General features: G+C 30.6%; 3 protein-coding genes across 4 annotated transcripts in view; 1 reads left to right on the forward strand and 2 right to left on the reverse strand.

Annotated features, from left to right (window-relative positions):
• The window catches only part of LOC109546174 (cadherin-99C), a 38,735-nt gene extending 37,701 nt beyond the window's left edge, over positions 1–1,034 (forward strand). The window contains exon 25 of one of the 2 annotated variants that reach the window (XM_019917027.2): positions 221–356. In XM_019917027.2, the coding sequence (XP_019772586.2) occupies positions 221–262 (42 nt within the window). In that variant the 3' untranslated portion in view covers positions 263–356. Of the gene's footprint in view, positions 1–220 lie in introns of both variants that reach the window. The other variant, XM_019917026.2, reaches the window with a different exon arrangement.
• A 159-nt stretch (positions 1,035–1,193) lies between these two features.
• On the reverse strand, positions 1,194–12,562 carry LOC109546176 (branched-chain-amino-acid aminotransferase, cytosolic). Its single transcript, XM_019917028.2, has 8 exons — positions 12,297–12,562; positions 9,040–9,207; positions 6,491–6,700; positions 4,600–4,830; positions 3,882–4,003; positions 2,579–2,760; positions 2,362–2,516; positions 1,194–1,801 (listed from the first exon to the last, which is right to left on the reverse strand). Exons 1-8 carry the CDS (start codon positions 12,315–12,317, stop codon positions 1,613–1,615), a joined length of 1,278 nt encoding a protein of 425 aa, XP_019772587.1. The 5' UTR covers positions 12,318–12,562; the 3' UTR covers positions 1,194–1,612.
• A 1,721-nt stretch (positions 12,563–14,283) lies between these two features.
• LOC109546140 (beta-1,4-glucuronyltransferase 1) lies at positions 14,284–22,301 on the reverse strand. The gene is made up of 8 exons (XM_019916972.2): positions 22,263–22,301; positions 21,125–21,179; positions 20,715–20,793; positions 16,852–17,121; positions 15,545–15,740; positions 15,086–15,487; positions 14,857–15,033; positions 14,284–14,796 (listed from the first exon to the last, which is right to left on the reverse strand). Exons 1-8 carry the CDS (start codon positions 22,299–22,301, stop codon positions 14,521–14,523), a joined length of 1,494 nt encoding a protein of 497 aa, XP_019772531.2. The 3' UTR covers positions 14,284–14,520.
• Positions 22,302–22,660: the final 359 nt, after the last annotated feature.

Consider the following 22,660-nt stretch of genomic DNA (forward strand, 5'->3'; position numbering starts at 1 on the left):
TTTATTATTTATATAAAGCCACGCATTTTAACATACCAACTACCAACTTGACACAGTAGGTTTTCGCTTTTAACCATTCAAAAAAGTGCTTTTTATAGCAGTTTTTTCACTATTTAACCCAACTGTTTAATTCTTATAAAACAATTCAATCATTATTATACTGGCTTTATCCATATTTATCGTAAAACTATAACAGTGTATAATTTTTTGTCGATTACAGATCGTCAAGCGAGGACGACATGAACACAAGTCCCACAAATGAGAATGTCATGTTTAAGGAGAAAAAAGATTATAACATGACCATGGGATATTCCTACGATTCTCCCATAGAAACAACGACAGAGTTATAGGTAGCATTCTTTGAAGTAATATTTCTCATCCTACATTAAATTGTAAATAGACATATTTTCAACGAATTTAAATTACTTTATTATCTATGTGATATTCGGTATACTTACTAGGTTTGTCACAACCATGCTCAAAAGATCGGCCCCTTTTACATAGGGTTTTCTTATTAAGGAAATGTATTAATTAAACCCATTAATAAATTAGCCCAATGCGGTTTATAGGTAAAATTATCATTATCTTGTATTAATTGTAGTGCCAAACTAAGTAAATTGAGAGTTGATTTTGATTAGACGTGTTTCCATTTACATATCCATGATTTCAGCTACTCGTTAGATATAACGGAAACTGGGATACTTCTACTCAAAAACAGTTTTTATAGTGATTCCTGCTATAAAAAAATGACTGAACTGACCGATTGAATCAATTAATTGGACGCTTCTATAATAATGTAATAATATGTCGGCTGCAGAAAGCGTATTTTTTTGTAAATATTGTTTCTAAGCAATTAGAATAATTCTACAGAAGTCATTTATAGTCTCGAAATATTTAATATGACGCATCTGTAAAATGTTTATTTAGCAACTAGTCTAAACTTGTAAATACTGTTGTAAAATAGCTTTGTAAAAATAACTTATTTTTACACGTTTTATACCTATCTTGCCAAAATAAAGTAAGTGTGTAAAAAGTTGGTTTTGTTTCATTTAACCAATTCATCCACCAGTAAAACCAATTCATCCTTTCTTCCAAAAGTGTGAGAATAAACCGGCAGCTTTCCAAATTCTTCACCACATGATATTTGCGAATACGAATTCTTGAATATAATCAGGATACACTAAGGAAACTGATTAATTTAGTGCTTTAACTCGATTGAAATTTAATAATTACGAACACAAACACACTGATTACAAAATAATAAATACTATATCTAAAGTCAACCTTTTGCGCAAGGTTCATCTATAAACATGAACACACCAGAACTAGCTTAGTAACTAATAACTGTAATCATATACACGTTTATGCATATAAAAATATATCATTTACTTTCTATTTTTCATCTAGTTTTTTTATAAATAATGCTTTTCTTAAATGTTTAGTGTATAAAATTCTATATAGAATGTAGTTCGATTAAAAAAAAATTGTCAAACTTGAAATAAATAAATTGAGGGGGTTCTTTCTATTTCGCCTAACAACTAAAAAATTTGTGGTTTTTTATCAATAAAATATGAGATGTATTTACAATATGTACAAATATCCATACCTAAGGCTAATCGATAGGTTGAGCCCACGGATGCTCTATATGTCCATATTGTATTGCCTGTAGTTCTTCTCTAATTCTACGGAATATTGGGTTTGGATGTTGGATCGTCGGAATATTTATTATTTCATCCTGATATTCAATTGAGCTAATTGGACTTACTATACAGGCCGTGCCTGATCCAAACATTTCCAAGAGCTGCAAAATCAGTTAGAAATATTAAAATTGACTGAAATAGGCCGGCGGAAGGGAGAAATTATTTTAATAAAAACTATATAACATATATATTGTGAGGGTTGTATTTTAACAAATAAATTAATTTGTAATTAGAAAAAACAGACGAATAATCCAAAGTTTTTTTTATAAGCTCACGGTTGCCAAGCCTGGTAGACATGCAGTCAATTGTCTTTTTAAAAAAATCAAGATTTGTTAATTTTATCGCTTTTCATCCAATTAAAAAATGCTATTTGGCTTTATCAGTAAATATTTCTTAGACCGTTGCGTATAGAGCTAAAGCCCACTTTTGGCGTGAGCAAAACACTTCAATCAGCTAATGCCTTATCAAATGAACAATGTAATGAAAAAAGGCTTGTTTTTGCTATGAGCTTAGTTTCAAATATGCGCTTTTTAGTAAAGCAAATTGAGAATTCACAGTAAAAGAGAGAGTAAAACAAGAGTTCTGTTGGTTTTTTACATCGTTTTTCACCAAACAGAAACTGTTAAAGAATCCTCTTATTAGTTGAAGTCCTCCTTATTACCTTGTCAGATTTTTGTAACTTGACTATTTCTCCCATGGTGACTGTTCGTTGCTCAATCCGAAACTCTTTCCACTGCTCACATAACTGGAGTATAGACTGTCTAGTTACTCCAGGTAAAATAAGACCAGTTAATGGTGGCGTAACTAATACTTTATCTAAAATTCAGAAAAACCTGTTTCAAAATATCTGTTTTTATGTGGCTTATGTTCAATGTTACCTCCAAATTCGTTTTGGTAAAAAACGAAAATGTTCATAGTTCCTACTTCGGTTATCTGGTGATCTGGTCCATATAACCATAATACTTGTTGGCGACCTTTTTCGATAGCCTTGTTTTGTACTCTAATTGTAGGGCCGTAGTTGGAACCCAACTTTTTGTCTCCACAACCTCCGGGCCAGGCCCTAATTAAAAAAAGCGTTTTGTTGCATTGCATTATTAATTTCTCGATACTATGAACATTTTTTTGATAAATAATTCATTTTATCTAAAATGAATTGAATACTGAATGAAACTGCACTTATTAGAAAAATGAATTCTTCATGTGCAATAAAAACAATTTTTCAGAACAATTGTTGATTTACTTAAATTTATAAAATGTTATCATTCTACCAGATCAAGACGAGGTAGAGGAAACTAGTAACTTTCAATAGCTGCGCTTTCGTATATATGAACTTTTACTAAGTAAGATTATTTGAAAGTGAATTACTATTGAATTAATCAGTTAACAAAAAGTCAAACATAAAACCTAGTTTTATATATGAGATGCGTAATAATGTTTCATAGTTGTACATAAAATTTAGTCAGCTTTCCTGTAAAAAAAGACAGTTTGACATAGTGCAACATAATGAGGCTTTTTTCCACCATTATATACAAATTATCCTTCGCAATTATAATAAACTTTTACTATATAAATCGCGATTCGAACGTTTCAGTTATCAATAGTTTGATACCAGCCTCCACAATAGTATGTACTTTTTGAAACCTCAGAAATGTTCATTTTAATTGCTAAATAAATCAATTTAAATAATATTATTAAGTTATTAATTAACGTCTTACGTATAATTGTTTAGTTATTTTTTACACTTCACCTATTGAATTTAAACTCTTGGAACTGTTTGCTCGTAAGAAACTGTAAATGTGCGAGTAGAAATGTTAGGATGGTACCATATTGAACAATATCATCTTCAGTAAAAAATAGAATGGAACTATTTGCCTACATTAATAAAAAATTTAATTGTCCAAACATTTATAATTATTTAGCCTCATTTCTGCAAAAATGTTACGAACGGCCGGCATGATCGCTGGATTTTACACTACTTGACTTTTTCGCTTTGGTCAAGAGAAAATATGCAAAAATAACGTTAAAAATGAAATACAGAATTATAGTGAAAACGAAAAACAAAACGACATGAAAGATTGAGTGTCGTGTCTCAATCGTGTTTATCGACACAATAACTTTCATTCAGAAAAATTCAACGTGAGCTAAAGCTTAATGTATATGAGATTTATATGTATTGTATACCTTGTGTATGAGGGATCTGCTAATAATGAAATGGAATCATCATTTCCATTAAAGTAACTGCCCACAGGACACATAATAGCGAATAGTAGTGCTGAATCTGACTGTTGGACTCCTAGCGTTCCCTAGAAATTATATATAAAAAACGGGTGTGTAAAACTGGATGTATAAGCTGTCTTATTAAGAAAAATGTTAAACTGGTTTGGACCACACGATATTTAAGGCAATATTTTACAGAAACCTTTTGGGAAAATTAATTTTGTCTATTTTCCAGCTTTTATTGTTATCTTATTTAGATGGAAACCGCGTTGTTTTATAAAAAACTTGTATCTACTTATAGCAACATCAGTGGCTTTGTAACAGTACCTAATTAACTTGACAACTGATACTATGTAAGCTACATCATTAAACAAAATGTAGGAAATTCTTTAATAAGCTTTAGTGATGATAAGAATAGTGATAATTGATTTATACCAGTGTATACCGGCTTCGCGTTAAGTGAGTGTGAATGCTAGGTCAGATAAGCAAAATCGTCTGACCATTAGATGATTATGTATATTTTCACCATTATCTCAAATCGACTTTTATTGCGTTTATCATGGTTTGTTTGAAATGTTTGCAAAAATATGCCTGTTAATTTTAATAGGCAAATAACGAATGATTTTACTCATTTGGAACCAGGAACTGTAGAACAAGTAGTAACACGATACGTTTCACTTACATCTATTCCGATTAAAGTGGGTCTGAGATACAAGCTGCTGGCTTCGCTATGTGGAACCCATTCTTGATCAACTTCAACTAAACGATTTAGGCATTTCACCATTTCCATTCCATCAAACGTAGGCAATCCAGAACTCAGAGCGGATCCATTCATTCTGATCATGTTCATGTCAGGACGAAATATTCTAATTTTTCCATCAACCCCTCTGTATGCTTTCATGCCTTCGAAAAGCTATGAAGATAAAATGATACAGTCTTGTTCTATGGATGCATTTGAATAAACTGTGCTGTTCTCATGAGTTACGATAGATAATACCATTATTTAGCAACATTCCAAGCGTAGCTGTTGTGATGCCAAAAAATATTTGAAATTTACTCAAATTCAGTGTTGACTTGCTAATTATTACTTTGCTTACAACTTCGCAACAATGGGTAATTAAAATTCACTATTGATGTATTCAGGGATTGACTAATATGGCATATAAATTGTAGATAAATCTTAAACATGTTTCCGTTCACACATTGATATTGCAAAGTGCAAGTTCAATAATAGTATTACCATCTATTAAATGAAATTTGTGTCAAGCTTTCTTTCTTTATTTTCTTTTCTTTCAGCTTTAGATAGTTTTTTCCTTTCTAAGTAAGGTACCTAGTGCTAAATTTGTAAAAAAATTCTCCGCGTGATTCATTTATGGAATCGTTTTTTGTTGTTTTAAAGATTTATGCTAGAAGATACGTAAAGAAATGGAAAATGAGGAAGTGTATTTTTTACACATCCACAATAGTAAATTCTAGAAAACTATGATTGCTGAAGTTTGAATGCTCAAAACTGGTAGAGTATTAGATCAGCAAATTTTTTAATTTATAATTACGATCAGTTTCTTTGGCCAACAACAACCAGTTATAATAAAAAGAGAAACCTGGTACTTAAACTTTCATGCTTTTAACGGTTTTTTGAGTATTGTGTAGATTAGGTAGGTTTTTTATATGACTTTGTTACTTAATGTAGATTCATAAAACAAACTCGACAAAATATAATCTTAATTAATATCCAGAGGATTCACGCTTTTAATAAAAATATCATAAAATAATTTCCGTTAGCCGTAAACTTTCACTTTTGGACTCGCTTGAAGGTTTGTCCGATAAAAATAGCATTTTCTCCCTTATACTTCAAATAGGAAGTAATGAAATATATCAACTTTGATGATGGACATTGTTCTCAGTCAGCTAATTAGATGCCTAATTAGTTAATAGTAAATGAGAATGTATTAATTAAATAGAAGGAACTAATTAGGTAATCGGTGGTAGCAGGAAACCAGTATAAATGTTACGTTAAAACCAACGTAACCTTTCATGAAAAGATATTCCGTTCAGTTGAGAACAGGAGACACACTTAAAACGAAAATTGGTTTACAAATTATTAAATACTAGGAAGAGGTTTATAGGAGAAAATAAAACCTTGACCGTGATTATAATCCTACTTTGCATCCTATGCAAGTTCATATTAGTTATACATTTGATAATACTAATTTGACCTTATGATTTGTTAATGTAGGTCAGTGTTGCATTTTATACAGCAAATATAAATTTTTATTTGAATACCGTTTGAATATTAATTATGTTTTCAATGCAGTTCCATAAACAACGGCAAATTTTCGCTTTGAAAAGTACTGATATGTAAAATTTGGAAATTCCAACCTGCTACAAACCTATTTTACTACTAATTCTTCTACATTTCTAATAATACATTTGACAAATACAACTGTGGCAAAAAAATGCTGCTATTGAGGATGGATATCTGATGCGCACAGTTTAGATTAAAACTGTATTCTGATCACCCGTAATTTCACTATTTTCAATCTTAGGGAGGGAATGAAACTGGAGTTACTTACCTCAACAGCGTAATGTAATACTTTGGCAGCTGGATGTAAGGAAATATTTTCAAATGGAATAATGACAGGTTTTTGCCATCCTCCCAACTTCTTGTGATATAATATCTTTAGCATATGATCGGTGAAAATGTGCCCAAATTTTAGATCCGCTACATCTGGTTTGGAGCGCAGATGATCAGGATCGCACAATTTGGTGGTAAGGTCTTTGAACTGAAAAAGTTAAACAGTCGAATAGATTAAACCAAATAAAAGTCCGAATAAGTATGATTTATTCTACTAGTGCCATTGTGAAAGCTTTATTCTCCCTTAGATGCTAAAAGGGCCGAAACTAAGCCTGGGTGAGAATCCTTAGAAAACATATTTATATCAAACTTAAAGTTTTAGTGCGAACAACAACAAATTTGATACATTTAGGAACTGAAATTTGCTTTTGGAAATATTGCAATGCGAACAGATACTTTCTACAAGAATGTTAACAATAAACAAACTGAAATCGCCAAGCAAGAGCAGCGCAATGAATCACCAAAATTAATGGGTAGAAAATTGAGGATGGGGCCCCAGCTTGCAGAAAGCTGGTAGCAATGATCTCTAATCTATAAATCTTTTAGCTTGAGCTGCGTTTAGTTTTCCGACAAGCAACTGAAGTTTTATGGATTCTTTATATTTCTCTCTCTCTTTGCTTTGCTGATTGCAAATAAGTTTGGCTTTGGACAGATTTTCTGCTGCACTAAACACATTTTCTTATTTCTTTTCACGTGGCACTACGCAGCTTTCGGTAAGCTTAGCATTATTTTGCCCCTGGTTGCTATGCAGATGTAGAACTGTTCGTCCCATATTCATCAACTGACTTGTAGGATGAATTTGGTATCGATTGACCGATTGGTTCTGTCGTAGTTATTTTTCAAACTTGGCTTGGCAAAACAAAACGTATTTTACAGAGTGTCAATCTTCCAAGTTTCTACTGGCTTTACTTTGAAAGTTGCATTGTTTATCGAAGAGTCTGCAGTTGAGTAAAATATTTTATTTTTAAATTAACAGACGATGCACGCAAAATTCAGGATTTTATGTGATTTGAATGGATTTTTTAAGGATTTTGAAGAAATTTTGACTACATTTAGAGCGCACTCTTCTTCACTGAAATCATAACTCTGAACTTGTAGAGTATTTTTTGTTTCTGAAAAATTGCGAAAAACGCTATCCAAAAAGTGTCCCGCAACAGTTTTTTCAAATCTAAGCACAATTTTCTTAACGATAAGTGGAATTCGTTTTTTTACATTCATGGTGCAATCTTCTTCTTTTCTATATAAAAATGCCAAAACAGTATTTACATATAATTAAAACAAGTTGGAGCTGCAGATAATTGTATTTTATGACCGTACCAAGATGAGAACAACCCTGAGAGTAAATATAAAAATATTTCGTAAAAACTAATCAAATTACTCGCTAGGTTTCGTTCGCTAAGTTCGGATTTAGGTGCTGGATAAGTAAAACAGGAATATTTAGGAAGTTTATACGAACAACTACCAATATTTCCTTCTGAAAATGTATAGGTTTTAGGCACGGCAGATCACAAGAGCTGATAGATCGGACGACTCAAAAAAAAATATTTTTAATTTATTAAAATGGGAACGAAAGATCCAGTATGGCTTATCCAAAACTTGATAGTTTTGCACATACCGGGTGTTAAAAACATAGAGAAAACTGAAAAGCAAACGCGAAACTCGTGGGATTACTTTAAATCATTGTTGTTTTCATTAACCTTATTATTACTTGTTCTAATAATAAGATCATAGTTTTTTAAATATCTGGTTATCTGGATTTGAAACGACAATAGATAGTCTTTGGGGCATTTCCGTGTTTCTTGAGAAATGCATATGTTTTATCATGTCACTTATTTCTCCACAATTTTCTAGTGCAGTTAATTTCAGAATAAATCCTGCAACTTTAAAAATCCTGTATTTGCAAAGTTGTCATGTTTAAAATCAGACTTGCTTGTTGCATCATTTGGTTTGTAATGCCTTAAACTCATAATTACTCATTCTCAGATATTTATGATTCTATTAATAATAGTAATATAAGTATACACTTAATAATAATAAGATATTATTAAGTGCTACTGTCAATTGGAAAAACAGAATATTTATTTTACTATTACTTTGTACTTATTTTTTTATTTCTTTTCTGTAATTTTCTTAATTCATTGGATTTTGCTTAAATGAATAATTATGCCAATAGGCATGGTTTTCAAAGTGATTCAAATACCTTTTCAAAATTAACTTGTAAAATATTGTAACACTATTCCCGTCTTGTATTAATCGCAAACTAATGATGCAACTTTTTAAACCGAGTAATTAATAACCAAATTAGCACTCGGTAAACTGTAACATTAACCCCGAACCTTGACATATTTTGATGTTCCTTGTTGATAAAGTTTTGGATGTAAAATTTCTGAATCAATTTTAACAAGACTCCAACAGAGAAGCAAAGAAACAAAAAACATCTATTCAATGATAACAATACAAGTACACTATGAAAATCAAACAACTTACTCTAAATGTAATCTCACTATCAGTTTCATCATACTGATCGGTGTCATATTTTCTTTCTTCTAATGGATCATTCATGGCGCGTTTTACTTTCAAAGAACAGGCGCGTGTAGCATGCCTGGATGCTTGTTTCAGCTTATGTTGAAACTGAAAAATCAGCTTGCAGGAACACTGAAAAAAATAAAAAAACACTAAATTAAATCGAAATCTATACAAAATGTAGTTGGTATTTAATAAAAGAGAAGAAACTGGTTAGTTGAATTTGTAAAACATAAACTACCTCACTGATTCTGCTGGTTGTTTTTAGCTAATATTGTTTTGTTTGACGAACGTGATTTGCTTTAACTAATTTTTTAACATGATTTTGTAAGATTTTAGTGTGGTCAATGTATATTGACAAGTCACGAACAAACGAAACACAATAGCTTTGGGCTAAATATATTTATTTGAAATGTAATTGTTATTTCGGTGTTTCAAAACTATTAAAAATTTAATTACAAATAGTACTATTGCAATTTTTCTGTTTATTATTGAATCTTATTGACGTAGTCATTCTCAGACGTTTCGATATTGATGAATTATGCCTAACAATAATATTTATCTTTATGTAGGTCTATTCAATTGTGGGTCTTATCGGAATGTACAACATGTGATAATATTGGGCCAACTGCCATAAATGAATCAAAAAAATATTCATAGTAGACATTTTGCATGTATAAAACTGACGCTGAAACTGGTTGTCCCTGCAAGATAACTGTTCTGCAATATAAACAACGTCAATCGAATTTATTTTAAACTTGCTCTTATCAAATCTTTTTGGCAAGTTCAATTAAACATTTGTGACCTGATTATAAAAAGTTGAATCACAAGTATATGTACAAGGCGTACATATTTTAGGAAGAAGTAAGATAACTTTTTGAAGATCTAACATGTTTGATTTCAAAATTGACAGAAAACTCTTGTTTGGTACGCGGACCACACTGTCGAGAGAAAATGAGAAGGAAATTTATTGTGTTACTGTGTCTGGATATGTTTGGCCTTATAATATTCAGGGCTTTTGCTTAGAAATTGGAAACACATGTTTTGATGAAAGTTGTCAAGGAGCGTATTTGGAAGTACCTAATTAATGCAATTGAAGATATATCTTATTTTTTCTAGTTGTTTAAATATACTTACGTTTTTTTATATACATATTCAACTTATGCTAATGGAAGCAAAACTTCCGCAAATTAAATTAAACATGTTTTAATAGGCGGTCCAATAAGAAATTTTCTTTAGGCCTTTGCGGTTGCTGCGTGGAAACTTTTAAAATGCGAGAACTTTTTACCTAAGGAGAACAACTTTTCTAGATATAATGAGTTATAATTCTTTTAAGGTACATTGTTCTTTGCTTTCATACTGTTTAAGTATAGTGGGTACTGAGGTAAAATTTTGAAATTTTAAATTTCCTCTTGCGTTTAAATGTAAAAAGTTGAATCTTTCGCCTTGTGCATTTTTGTAATTATATTTATTGTCCATATTGACGATTTGGTTTAATTATTTTCTGCGAACTTACTGTAAATCCACTGTAGTTTTCAATTATATTTGTATTGCAGCTTTAATTTATTTTAAATTTGTTATTTTTTAATGGTAATTCATATAAGGAAGGAAGTAATTTTGTTATACACTATATAATGTTTGATGCAAAATGATTAGCCATTCGTCTTCTTTCTTGCATTATAATTTTGAGATGAAAAAATGTTTCAGAACTTAGGTCAGGATTTTCTTATTTTAACTGTTTGTGACCACAGTAAAATTATGTTTGCCATTGGTCAAAATTTTAGTAAAACTTCTTCATTTCATAAGCATTATCATTTCTGGCTTTAGCAAACGAATTAGAAGTGAAAATATCGGGACGAACTGGCCAGGGATCACGACTAATTGACAAATAATTCATGCCAAATTAGACTATAGAATAATATTTGCGCTTCCAAAAAACCGGAAGATGTTTACAGGAATGCAAGTAGTTCTGGGTCTTGAAAAACACTATCCACATGAAAAAGAAAACCGGTTAAAATGAGTCTTAAATGACAAAGCAATATGTTAATGTTTATTCATGGAATAAAAATTAAAAAATCAAAGCAAAAATGTTATTTAATAAATAGTCTTACATATACAAGGAAGGCTAAGGAATAAAGGAGTAAAATAAGAATGGCATGAAGAAGAAAGCGGGGAAATGGACAATACAAATACGGTAACATTCAGCATAAAGACATTTCTTTGAGCGGAAATTTATTAGGAATCTAAAAGCTAATTTTCCAGTAAAAGATAATTTCAAAATTCTTCAAACAGTCGAAAAAGTTACAAACATTACTATTTTGTTGCAAAAATTTGCAAAATGGGAAACTCTGGAGGCCAGGGACTGCAATGCTGCCGATTAAAGTTCTGAAAATTATCTAGCTTCAGAAGGAATGTTTTTTTTGCACCGGGCACTGCTAATTACACATAAGTCAGCAGTCAAATCTTCATAATATTAGTCAATTTTTTTCAATCGAATATCCAGAAAATTGCCTAGTTGAATTTCCGTCGAATCATGTAACAAAACTGGGAAATAGCATTAGATGGTGAGCATGAATTACAAAATTTTGAAACAAAGCCCAAACCAGTTGACCTTATAATCAAACTTGATAAGTTCGTGCAAAATAACACCGTGTAGCAATAGTTTGCGGATAATTTAAATTTCATTAAAAATCGGGTGGTATATCATGAAACATCCACATAATTATACTTAGGGTTATATTGAATATCAAGCCTAATGTTCATTACTATTTCAGTAGCTCTTTTTAGTATTTAGCTAACTTTTTAAAGGTTCAGATTTTTGTTAAATTTTACCCTCCTTAAACGTTTCATGCTTATTTAAAGAAGAAGAAGGATGTAGATCTGTAATCGGGCATACACAGATATCGCACAGATTTATTGCATTTATAGTTCTAGTATATTATTGCTTCTTTTATTATCTCCTGTTTTTGTTATATAACCTCTTGAGAAGAAACAAGAAAAAAATTCCTCTTGATTCTTAGGTGCTTGTCTAATGCCTACCATAATCTACTTTATTGCATCATCGAAAAAAATGCAGCCTCATTAACACAAAGAAGAAAATCCGAAAATTTTGAGAATTTACTGTCTTTGATTGCGTCGGCTTTTAAAATACAGGTCAAAGATTTCGAATATTTCACAAAAATTAAGAACTTTGCTGTCAACCATTAATAAATATCTCTTACCTGTTTGGTTGAATTGAACATTGTAATTAAACGGAAAAGTTTCCCCAGCAGCAAATACACAAATTCCACGAGATTTTTCAAAACTTTCGCACTTTCGTCCACGATATCCTCACAAACGGTGAAAAAGGGCTGGATGATCTAAGCTTAACTGTTAAACAGGAAATTATTCGGTTGTCAACGATATTGAATCAATGGCCACTTAATAAATCGTTTGCCGACTTAACTATTGAATGGTAATTTTCGAACTAATTATGTAGTCCGATTCCCCATGAAATTTATAAATGGTAATTTCGAAAAAGAATGATGCCCCTTATCTGGGTTCGTACTAACTATACGAAAACAATAACATCGACGGAGATAAAATGACGCAAGATGCCTGTAGGAACAGAAAACATGGTTTTAGTGTTGAAACAGTATTTATTCTCTATTTTTACATATAGTATGATTTTTTATCTATTTGTGAAAGATAGTCAGAATTTGCAACAAATCCAGTCCAGTCCCATAAACACGTCTTATTTTACATTGGTTTATCAAGATTTGTATCAATGTTTTCAATTTGTGTCAAAAATAAATCGTTCAACGAGTTAATCAGCATTATTTTAATTTATTCATCCATCAATGTAAACTTTTGGGCAAATTTTTAAGCACTAAACATAATTTACAAAGCAAACCCATATATAGTTTGAAAGCTCTATTGTCTCTTTATACTGGATCTCCTGGCATTATTAGAATATATCATCAATTTTCCTTTAGTTACACCTGGAGTCAGAAATAAAAAAATATTTCTCCATTTATTCAAGTATGGAGAAAGTAAATAGCTAAAACGTTTTGATAAATTTTATTTTTTAAACTAAACATTTCAATGCTTATATAAAAATCTCAACGTTTTTATAACAAATATAAATTAAAATATTTTAACAAAAATATAATTTTCCTATTTGCTTTAATATTAATACCATTAATACAAATCACAAATTATGCACAAAATATAGAACAATCAAAACTAATTGTATCAAGTAATATCAGGTAATATAAATGACAAAAAATGTCTCCTACTTTCTACATAATGTAATTTTCTACATTAATTAAGTGGATATTTTCATAAATAATAATGAAAAGTAATTTTTAACACGCACCGTCCCGAAACTGACGATTTTTTAAATATATATAAGAAATATTTTAATGGTTGTAACTCAAATACTTAACAAGGACTCAAATACATCTTAAAATATGAAAAGAAAAATTTGTATAAACCGCTTTGTCTGCTTTGTCCTTACAATACACGGTGTGAGAAAAAATAAACTTGAAAACGGTTTACGAGCCATGCAAAATTATTCCATTTCCATTTTTGTCGCTTCAACACAGTTTATATTAATTGATCTCATTATAAAGTCTAGAAAAAAATACATTTCGGCAAAGAAGTGAGTGATAAATTGCTTTAAGAATAAATAATTAATCGTTAGTTGTTTGAAGAACATTTTTAAGTTATATGATATTCTTCAATTGTTTTCTAGTAAATGCTTTCATAAATTTATCTGTTATAAATATAGCTATAAAAACCTTAAAAATATATGCTTTAACTGATAAAACAAATTCGCAAATTAAGTTGCACTGAACGAGGTTTTGAACTGAATTAAAATTCGTCTTTGGTATTCGATTGTGAGGAAATGACAATATCATTTTTTTAAGGCAAACCCTAATTTATAGTGCACGTATTACGTAATATTAAGCGCATTTTATAAGGAATTAAGATTTTATGGGCCGGGATTTTACGGGATGTATTGAGGAAAACACATTTTGTCAACCGCTTTCGATTTTTTCTTTGAACGAGCTATAATTTAGAACGCACAGCTTAAGTAAACGGGTTTCTTAAATACTTTGTTGAAACTAAAATTAAAGTATGACCAGTGCTGCTTTTTTTCAAAATTTCAAGGCTGAAACTGGACCAACGGGAATTTTGAAAAATGTTAACGTTTTTAACAATAAATTTAAAATTTAAAATATGTTTATTAGAAATGTTGAATAAGTTACTATCAATAATTCCTTAAGATCTATACAATCGTGTACAAGCACTAAATCCTAAATTTATTGTAATAATGTACAGCTGCTGTATAAATCATAATAAATATTTTATTTCAAAATTGTAGAAATTGAGAATTGCTTTCCACTCATCTCATTTTCTTTTAAAATCAACAAAGTTTAAGCTAAGTAATATCAAAATAATCTATAATTTAGTTTTTGGCTTAGTTTTGACTAGTTTCACAGTTGCAGGTTTCTTTTTGCGTTTGGGCTTCGGTGGATGCGAAGTGTTACAATTCGAATTGTAGCCATATAAATCTTGCAATTCGATGGCAATATTCTTAATCAATTTGGATGAATTTTTTACAATGTCATTATATTTCACCATTTGGACTTTCTTCTTCTTCACTCCTGGTTTGTGAATGAGAAAAGCATTGTCCAATACGTGAAAGTCGTAGTCCATAACACACATCGTGTACGCCTAAAACATTTTATTTAATAATAGTAAAAATTGGACGTAGAGTTTTAATAGTTTTCTTACTTGAACCATTTTGTTACTTTGACCTTCCCAGGTCATTCGTTCATCCCATAAGGGATCTTTTTGAGTGCATACATAGAAGGGTTCCCAAACCACATATCTTCCAGAGCGTTTTCCAACTGAAAATACACTAAGCCCTTCTGTTTCTGGAGTGTTGACCCATTCCTCACTGCTTACAACCTGAGTTGAAAAAAATGTTATTCAACCCTAATCCATTGTTCTCATCACTTACTCTATGGCACTCCACGCACACACTTTCATGGAAGATAATGGCGGTTTTCTTTTTCAGCATGCCCAACAGCTCACTTTTGGTCTCAGGCACAGTTTGATTTTCTAATACTTCAAAAATAGGCAATACAAACACATTTCGACTATCTTCCTCGAATAATTCCTGGTTTTCGTTAACTAATTGCAAAAATAACTTGACAAAATTTCTGGTTGGATACAGTTCAATATCGCTGGGAAATATGAAATAAGTTTGAGCAGCTAACTTAGCTACATTCCGAGCTACATTGATCGGATATAGCAATTCATTTTGGCTTTTGTACATTTCTTCATCTGTGACTGTTTGCCAAGGTGGAAGAAGTGAGCAGTTGTATGAGTCGTCGTAGGAATCAAGCAAAATCGTTCCATTCTAAATAATGAAGTAGATCAATATATCAGAGATTTATGTAAAAGTAAATAAACATACCTTCCGTGGCTTAGGAGTGTGTGCCTGTTCAAACAGTATATGGAAAGTTACTACTTTTTTTATACGTTCTGGTCCACAGTTTCTTAAATAAGCAATTGCGTCCAAGGTAGTGTAAAAATCGTATCCCGGGGCATATAATGCTATACTGATTGGTCCATCCCAACGATCTACCAATGGAATCACATTGTCTAAGAATCTACAAAATAAATATTTGTATGATTTAAAAATGTTAATGTATTTCTACTAAATTAATTCTACTGTATTCTCAAACATTCTTTGATTTGAATACTTTCGTATTAAGTAATTAAATGCAATTTTTAATAGTTAAAAAACTATAATATTTACTTATGATAAAAAGTTTATTTATTGGAAATGTAAGTAAGCTACGCGTGGCCTCTCAACCCTAATATATTAGAAATCCATTTCGCTTTCTCGATATAAGTCATCATGTTTAATTTTTTTATATCACAGCAAGGTTAAAGCATTCTAGCGCACCACCAAAAGTTTAAAATAATCATAATTTATCTGAAACCTTCTCTCAACCCTAGTTAATCCAGATTAATGTAATCATAATAATCAATATAAAAGTTTCTGCTTCTAAGAAATGATAATAATGTTTGAACTTTGTTTTTGTATAAAATAATATATTGTAGTTTTAGTAAGCCAATATTAACTGCCATTTTTATTAGCTCAAGTAATCTCACTTTACAATTTTAGCACGAGAGTTTGAAAATGTTAATCCCAATTTTTGGTACAAAATTTTTAAATCTTGGTCCTAAAATTTTGATAAAAATGTGCTTTCACCAACATATAAACTGTTAGTAGCAATACAATAATTGATTAATATTTTGGGTCTGTGTTTCAGTCTTAAATATTGTACTTTTTTCATTTTATAAAAATAAATTTATGTTTTAATTATTTTCAAGTATATATATAACAACCCGTAGTCCAGAGTTTGCTCGTATCATTGAGCGGCAAAGACATTTATGACATGACTGTTTAAAAGAACCACGCAAAAATTATTGTAAGAAAAAAGAAATACTTTTGGACATAAAGACGTTCCATTTTTTATTTTTTTTATTTTTTAAGTAACTTGGAGCAGATTATGACGCCTAATGTTGACGTGAGAAAATAATATTTGGTCGAAACCGTAGCTAGAAAACAGCTTTCCTTTGGATTTGAGCAACCACATCCCAGTTTAATTTATTTAATTCTTATCAGGTTTTTTCTATTCTTATAAAAAGAATTCAACATCAACCAAAAATAAACCCACAGGAAAAAATATTTTATCAAATATATCCGTTTACCTGTAATCTCCTGGTGCCGATAAAGTGATACTGTCTATACACCCAAATTCCTCTTCAGCTTTCACGAAATTGTAAATAACATAGTACAGTCCTCTCTGAGAAAGAAATGTGTTCCTCGACTTTGTATCGCAATGAAACTGGATTGTTCTTGCATCGTAATCTTGCCATCCATCAGCTAATTTCTCTTCACTATCTGCATTCAAAGTCAATTGTTCATTCTGGCTTTGTAGATTTCCTTCTACCGTTTCTCCGTTTTTTGCTTGCCATGTTCTAAAATGAATCATTTCGTGAGGTAATTTTCTCAACTCATATTTTATATCATTATATCTGAATAAGTGTTACACTAATCCTTCCTCATTTGATAAAATAATTTACTGTTTACCAAAGTCCTTGTTAATTGTTTTACTAATTTATTATTTAATTGACAATTGGCTATGGAAAACAACAGAGTTGTTGAAAATTTACTTATTTATCTATAATTGATCAACAGTTTTAAGTCTTCTCAATACTAATCAAATATGGGATTCGAGGAGATTGACCAACATTGTTGTTTGAAGTTGATTCCTAGCAAAATTGATCTAAGGATTAGTCGACGTTCAGTTTAATCCTTTAATAATATTATGCGCAATCACTTTTATCCACAGTTTTTCATCTTTTAATAGATATGTCTAATTGTTGTAATTAGTTATAAGCCGATAAAACGTATTTGAAATATTCAAGAATTACGTTTTAATCGTGGTTTGTTTACCATAATTGATTTGTATTAAACAAATCGCTTGAAACTGCTTTGACATTGCAATAAGTCTCGGAGTCCGAAAAAGTCTATCAACTTACCTCTGAACAGAACATAAACATAAAATTTAAACTTACAAACACATTAATTAACAATTTTGCACCCCTATTTTATAATAAGATTTAGATTTTAAACACTAAAGTCTCCAAGTTTAAATTTTATCACTTGCGCCCTTTTGTTTAGAACCTTTTTATTTATTATATAAATATGTATAAACCATCTATTCTATAGGAAGCAGGCAGAATGAGTTGCTTGCATATTAATATATATTATGGTTGGAAAATCTACTAATCTCAACTTTTTTGGATAATGCAACAGTTGGTCTGATAGAATCTGCAGTGGGTTTTGAGGATGCCTAATCCTCGTTATTTCTTAGTGCAATCTGCAATCGGCAATTAGAACAGTATTGGCGGATTTGTCAATGAGATTTTTGTCTTGTAGAAGTTTCTTGAATAGTAGGGATATGTTGAAGAACAAATTTGAAAGGCTGTTGTATGGGCTACTTCTAGTTATCGGCTCTCAAGTAGGATTCCAATTATCAAAATTAAATGTTGTAGAGGTTCAAGTAGGATTGGAAGTCATCAAGATTCAGGTTGATTCGAACACATGTAGATAAGAACGTGGCAAACTGCTCCCAACAGATACTTAGTACAATTTTATTGATTAATTTAATCTTAATTTAATAATTAAGTTTCCTTTTTAAAAACAATTTATTTACAAAATTAATACAAACAATACAGGTTTCATGTGTTACCAAACCTGACATGATTATTAAATCGTATATCGAAGACTCAATTCTTAGGACTTATGACCAAACATGGCTTCTTTTATAGTTAAATAATGATGATCCTAGCAGAAACGATACTACGTCTTATTTTAAAGTAATAGTCGGCATAAGTGACCATATAATTGTACTCAGTACATCCGTAAATACTATTGTTTATGTATACATTTAAAGTTATTTTCAACAATTTATGATTCGATTTTATGCGTAGCGTAGTACTCAACATTTGTACTTGAGTTATGTTTTTACTATGGAGATGGAGCGTGTGCAGAGATAAGCTATAAATACTTCATAGTATAAGGGGTGTTTTCAAGTTTAGCAATCTGAAAACATGTTACTTAATAGTAGTTAACAAGTTTAAAATACTTGCAGCATTTCCGATTGCCTGTAAAAAGAATTTTTATATTTATGATATGCATTGTTTTCGTTAATTCTCCGCTCCATTCATGTTCCTATTATTTTATAATATATTATGTTAGCTAATAATTTAAGAATTGTAGAGCTTTTTCAATTACGAAGGTTTTTATTTATGATACTGACTTTTTTAATATCTGTTCGAAATAATCACTAATCGCAATTCATATGTCGTATAAAGTTGTACCTATTTACTGAAATATGCCAAGGAATTTTCGATAACCATTGTATTAACCACAAAGCATTTGTTTTATATTTCATTTTAGGTATTATACGACTGACGTCGCAGCAATTAGTACTATTTCCATTATCTTTCAATTTTCCAAATACTTCCGATAAAGCTTTTAATCCTATTATCACCCGATTTTAAAGAAAATAAATATGTATAAAATTGTGGAAATTTTAACTTACTGATAATATCTTGAATTTAGTTTGAAAAATATAACATGTAGAATAAGATGAAAACAAAGTCGAACGATCATGAAAAGTTTTGAAGTCAATACTATATATTTAGAAATACTTGTAGATAGTAAATAAATAAACGTGTCAAATTTTATAAAACTTAAATCTATTTAAAACCTTTAAATTTATTAATTTTTTATTTAAGAAATATTAAAAATGCAAGTGTAAAAAAGTAGGTAGACATATGCGGAGTATCCCTAAGGTTTTGAGCAAAGAATATAAATTTCGCTAAAGTATAGCAACATGAATTGATATATAAGGTAAAAAAGCACAAAAAGCATATTAATCTATTAAAGATTAATAATCTCATAGAAATCGAAAGCTCACATTCGCGTGTATTTTGTGAAGGAAACCTTCAAGATTCAAGTCTTGGAACTGGCGATAAATTGATTTTTCAAAAAATTAAGATTAAGTACTTTCACTGCACATTTATCTACAAGTATACTATCTATATTTTAAGGTGCAAATAATAAAATTAATCGTATCACCAGACACATTTGATGAGCGTAAAATCCTGCTTTATGCACAAAATTATTTGTTATCTTTCAATCGAAAATCCCCCACATTATGACTTAGTCTGCAATGCTTTCAAACCTAATGCTAAGAAGACCATTACTATTTACCACCTATTACTATTTAGTCCAGTCTTCAAATTTACTCTCATGTGCTTTAGCGATTTTTTTTACTGCTACGGTTAATTTAGAAGCTTGTGAAAGATTTGAATGAAATTTGAAATTCTAGTTTAATGATTGATTGAAATATCATTCCTGCAGAATTTCGCGCTTTAATATCTATTTTTTTAAATTATTGTACGCGAATCTTGCCGTTTGTGCATGAGTGGATTGTTGCTCTTTCACAAAGATAAATCTACTGAACATAGACTTAAAAGTAAGTGTTCTTTAGCTTCACATTGAAAGCCCAAGGGATAGTGGAAATTGTCAATTTTCACCCATCACTTTATAAACCTTCATGATCTTTAACTTAACAAAGACCGAATATGTAGGAATATTTTTTAAATTTTCTTCAAAACCGTTTCTTATTAATCTTGACTGCTTATCTATCATCGCGTTCTATTTGTAATGGTACACACTTTCTTGTTAGGATTTTAGGTACTGCAAAAAATATATTTATTTCTATTTTAATGTGCATTGCTACTGTATGTGTTGTTTTTCGCCGTTGTCAATCACCTTGTGCGATATTAACAAGAAGCAAATTATATTGAACAAGACTGATTTTGCTACGTAGGTACTTACTAAACTATTTACTCGCTAATTAGCGTCTTAAAGTTTTATACATTTCAGGGACATTATTACGAAACAAAGCAATAAAATATATAAATTTCTTAAACATCACAAACACTTTGAAATATCTGAAATAAATTATAGGTTGTTTCCACTGTTACCTACTCACTTGCAAATCTCATCAAAAGGGTAATCGTTTCTGGATAAAATTTCGCAATCACTGTTATTACTTGAATTCCTAGGAAATGCTAAAAAATATATACTAGTCACAACACATCCCAAAATCACAAAGTAACAATTGCCACTATCACGCAACCGTGGTAGTCCCATGTTGATTGAGAAAAACCATCATATAAAATGTTAATTGAAAATGTATAGTTAGTTTTCGATACCGTGAGCGATCTATAATCCTTTTGTTAAGATAAGGTAATCTTCTGGGACTAAATCCAGATATTTGTTGAAAAATACTCTATATAAAATACCGAGTGAGTTCTTAAATGGCCTAACCGCGGATTCGCCAATGAAACATATTGTTGAAACGGGAGGCACTTGCTAGTGATATTGACACTACTTACTTACTATTATTTATTGGCGCACAATTTTGAAAATCAAAAGAGTACGTAATGATTAAATACTAGATTTATGCATCGCTATATAACAAGATAAGACACAAGATAAGGCAAAGGAACGATAATTAACGTATCTCGGCTTAATTTTTACGGAACGGAGAACAGAAAATGTGACAGCATGAAGTCGATTAGAACTACTTAAAAACTTTTTATAGGCAGTTATTTAGATAATGATATTTGTATTGCAGCTCGATGTAAACAAAGAGACTTAAAATTTGTTTGTAATTGATCAAAAAGAAATGCAGGCTATCTTCTAAAGGTTGACTGGTATTTACTGCTGATCGCAAAAATGTTTAACTTTCATATAATGTAGCTCAAAACGTTTTTCTACGTCTGTTTCTTATTATGTTTTTAGGAGTTCTTGAAATTTAATTAAGCATATATATCTAGGCTACGAGTATTCTCAACTGCCCATTTCTTCTTAGTAAAGAGTACGTTTATGTCCAAGCTGTCGCTTCAGAAGCAAAAGGAAAACATTAGTAAAGCATTATTTTTTAGATTGATATTAAAATGGTGGAAGTAAAACATCAGTTCATTTTTATGGAAGTTGAACTTGCACTGGCTATTCGGGTTCTAATTTCGGCCCTCCATTCTTACTTGCTACACTCATAAACACTTACATACTTTGCTTTCCTTGTGTTAAATGTTTGACCGTAGTTTTGGTAGTTAATTGTGTCTTGGAGGTTGCAAGAAAACACATATCGTCCGCCTGTCGGTTGTTAAAAAATCTTTTCCATCCCCAAACCTTTCTGTGCAAATATGAATAAAAAAATAATAACGATAAAATCTCTATCGCCTTTCTTAAAAATTGAAGATTTTTGTTGCTGTTGGATCTCTATTTTGTTCTCAACGAAAAATAAAAAGAAAGAATTAGGTGACGAAATGTTTAAATGTTTAATTTCGTAATATTTGGCAAAGCTATCGTACTTACATGAGGAGGAACAAATCTGACCACCTTTTTTCACAAGCCGAGGGAAACATGAGTTGGAAGCGCATTTTGTAACTTTCTAAGCATACGGGGGAGTTAAAGTGACCCACTTAAACTAAATTTAAAAAAATCCCTTTACATTTAGCCAATCGCTACTGACTTGATATGCCCAATGCCCACATCCGAAAGCATTAGTCATTTTCATACCGACTTGAACGAAGAGGCCGCGCTATTAAAAATGTTGATTACTCTCGGACTCGGACTCTTCTTCAGCTTCCCTTTGTTTGTACGAATTAATGAAGATAATATTAAGAATGTACCAAACAAAACTTGATCGATAATCACTTGAAAAGCTTGCTCCAAATGAAAACTGCAGCTATCTCAAAATAGAAAGTGGAATCAAACAGCATAAAATGTTGAATTGCAATTAACTTCTCAATAAATTACGTGTTTTGAGTAATTTGTCGCTTTATTGTTATGATGTTTAATCTACAGTATTTGCTTGCGCAATAGTTTTTTAACTTTTGATGTCCCATTTTATTGAACCATGTGACCTTA

Source organism: Dendroctonus ponderosae, unplaced genomic scaffold (assembly GCF_020466585.1).
Source record: "Dendroctonus ponderosae isolate FM_Combo_2020 unplaced genomic scaffold, Dpon_F_20191213v2 Dpon_F_20191213_7, whole genome shotgun sequence".
Taxonomy (NCBI): domain Eukaryota; kingdom Metazoa; phylum Arthropoda; class Insecta; order Coleoptera; family Curculionidae; genus Dendroctonus; species Dendroctonus ponderosae.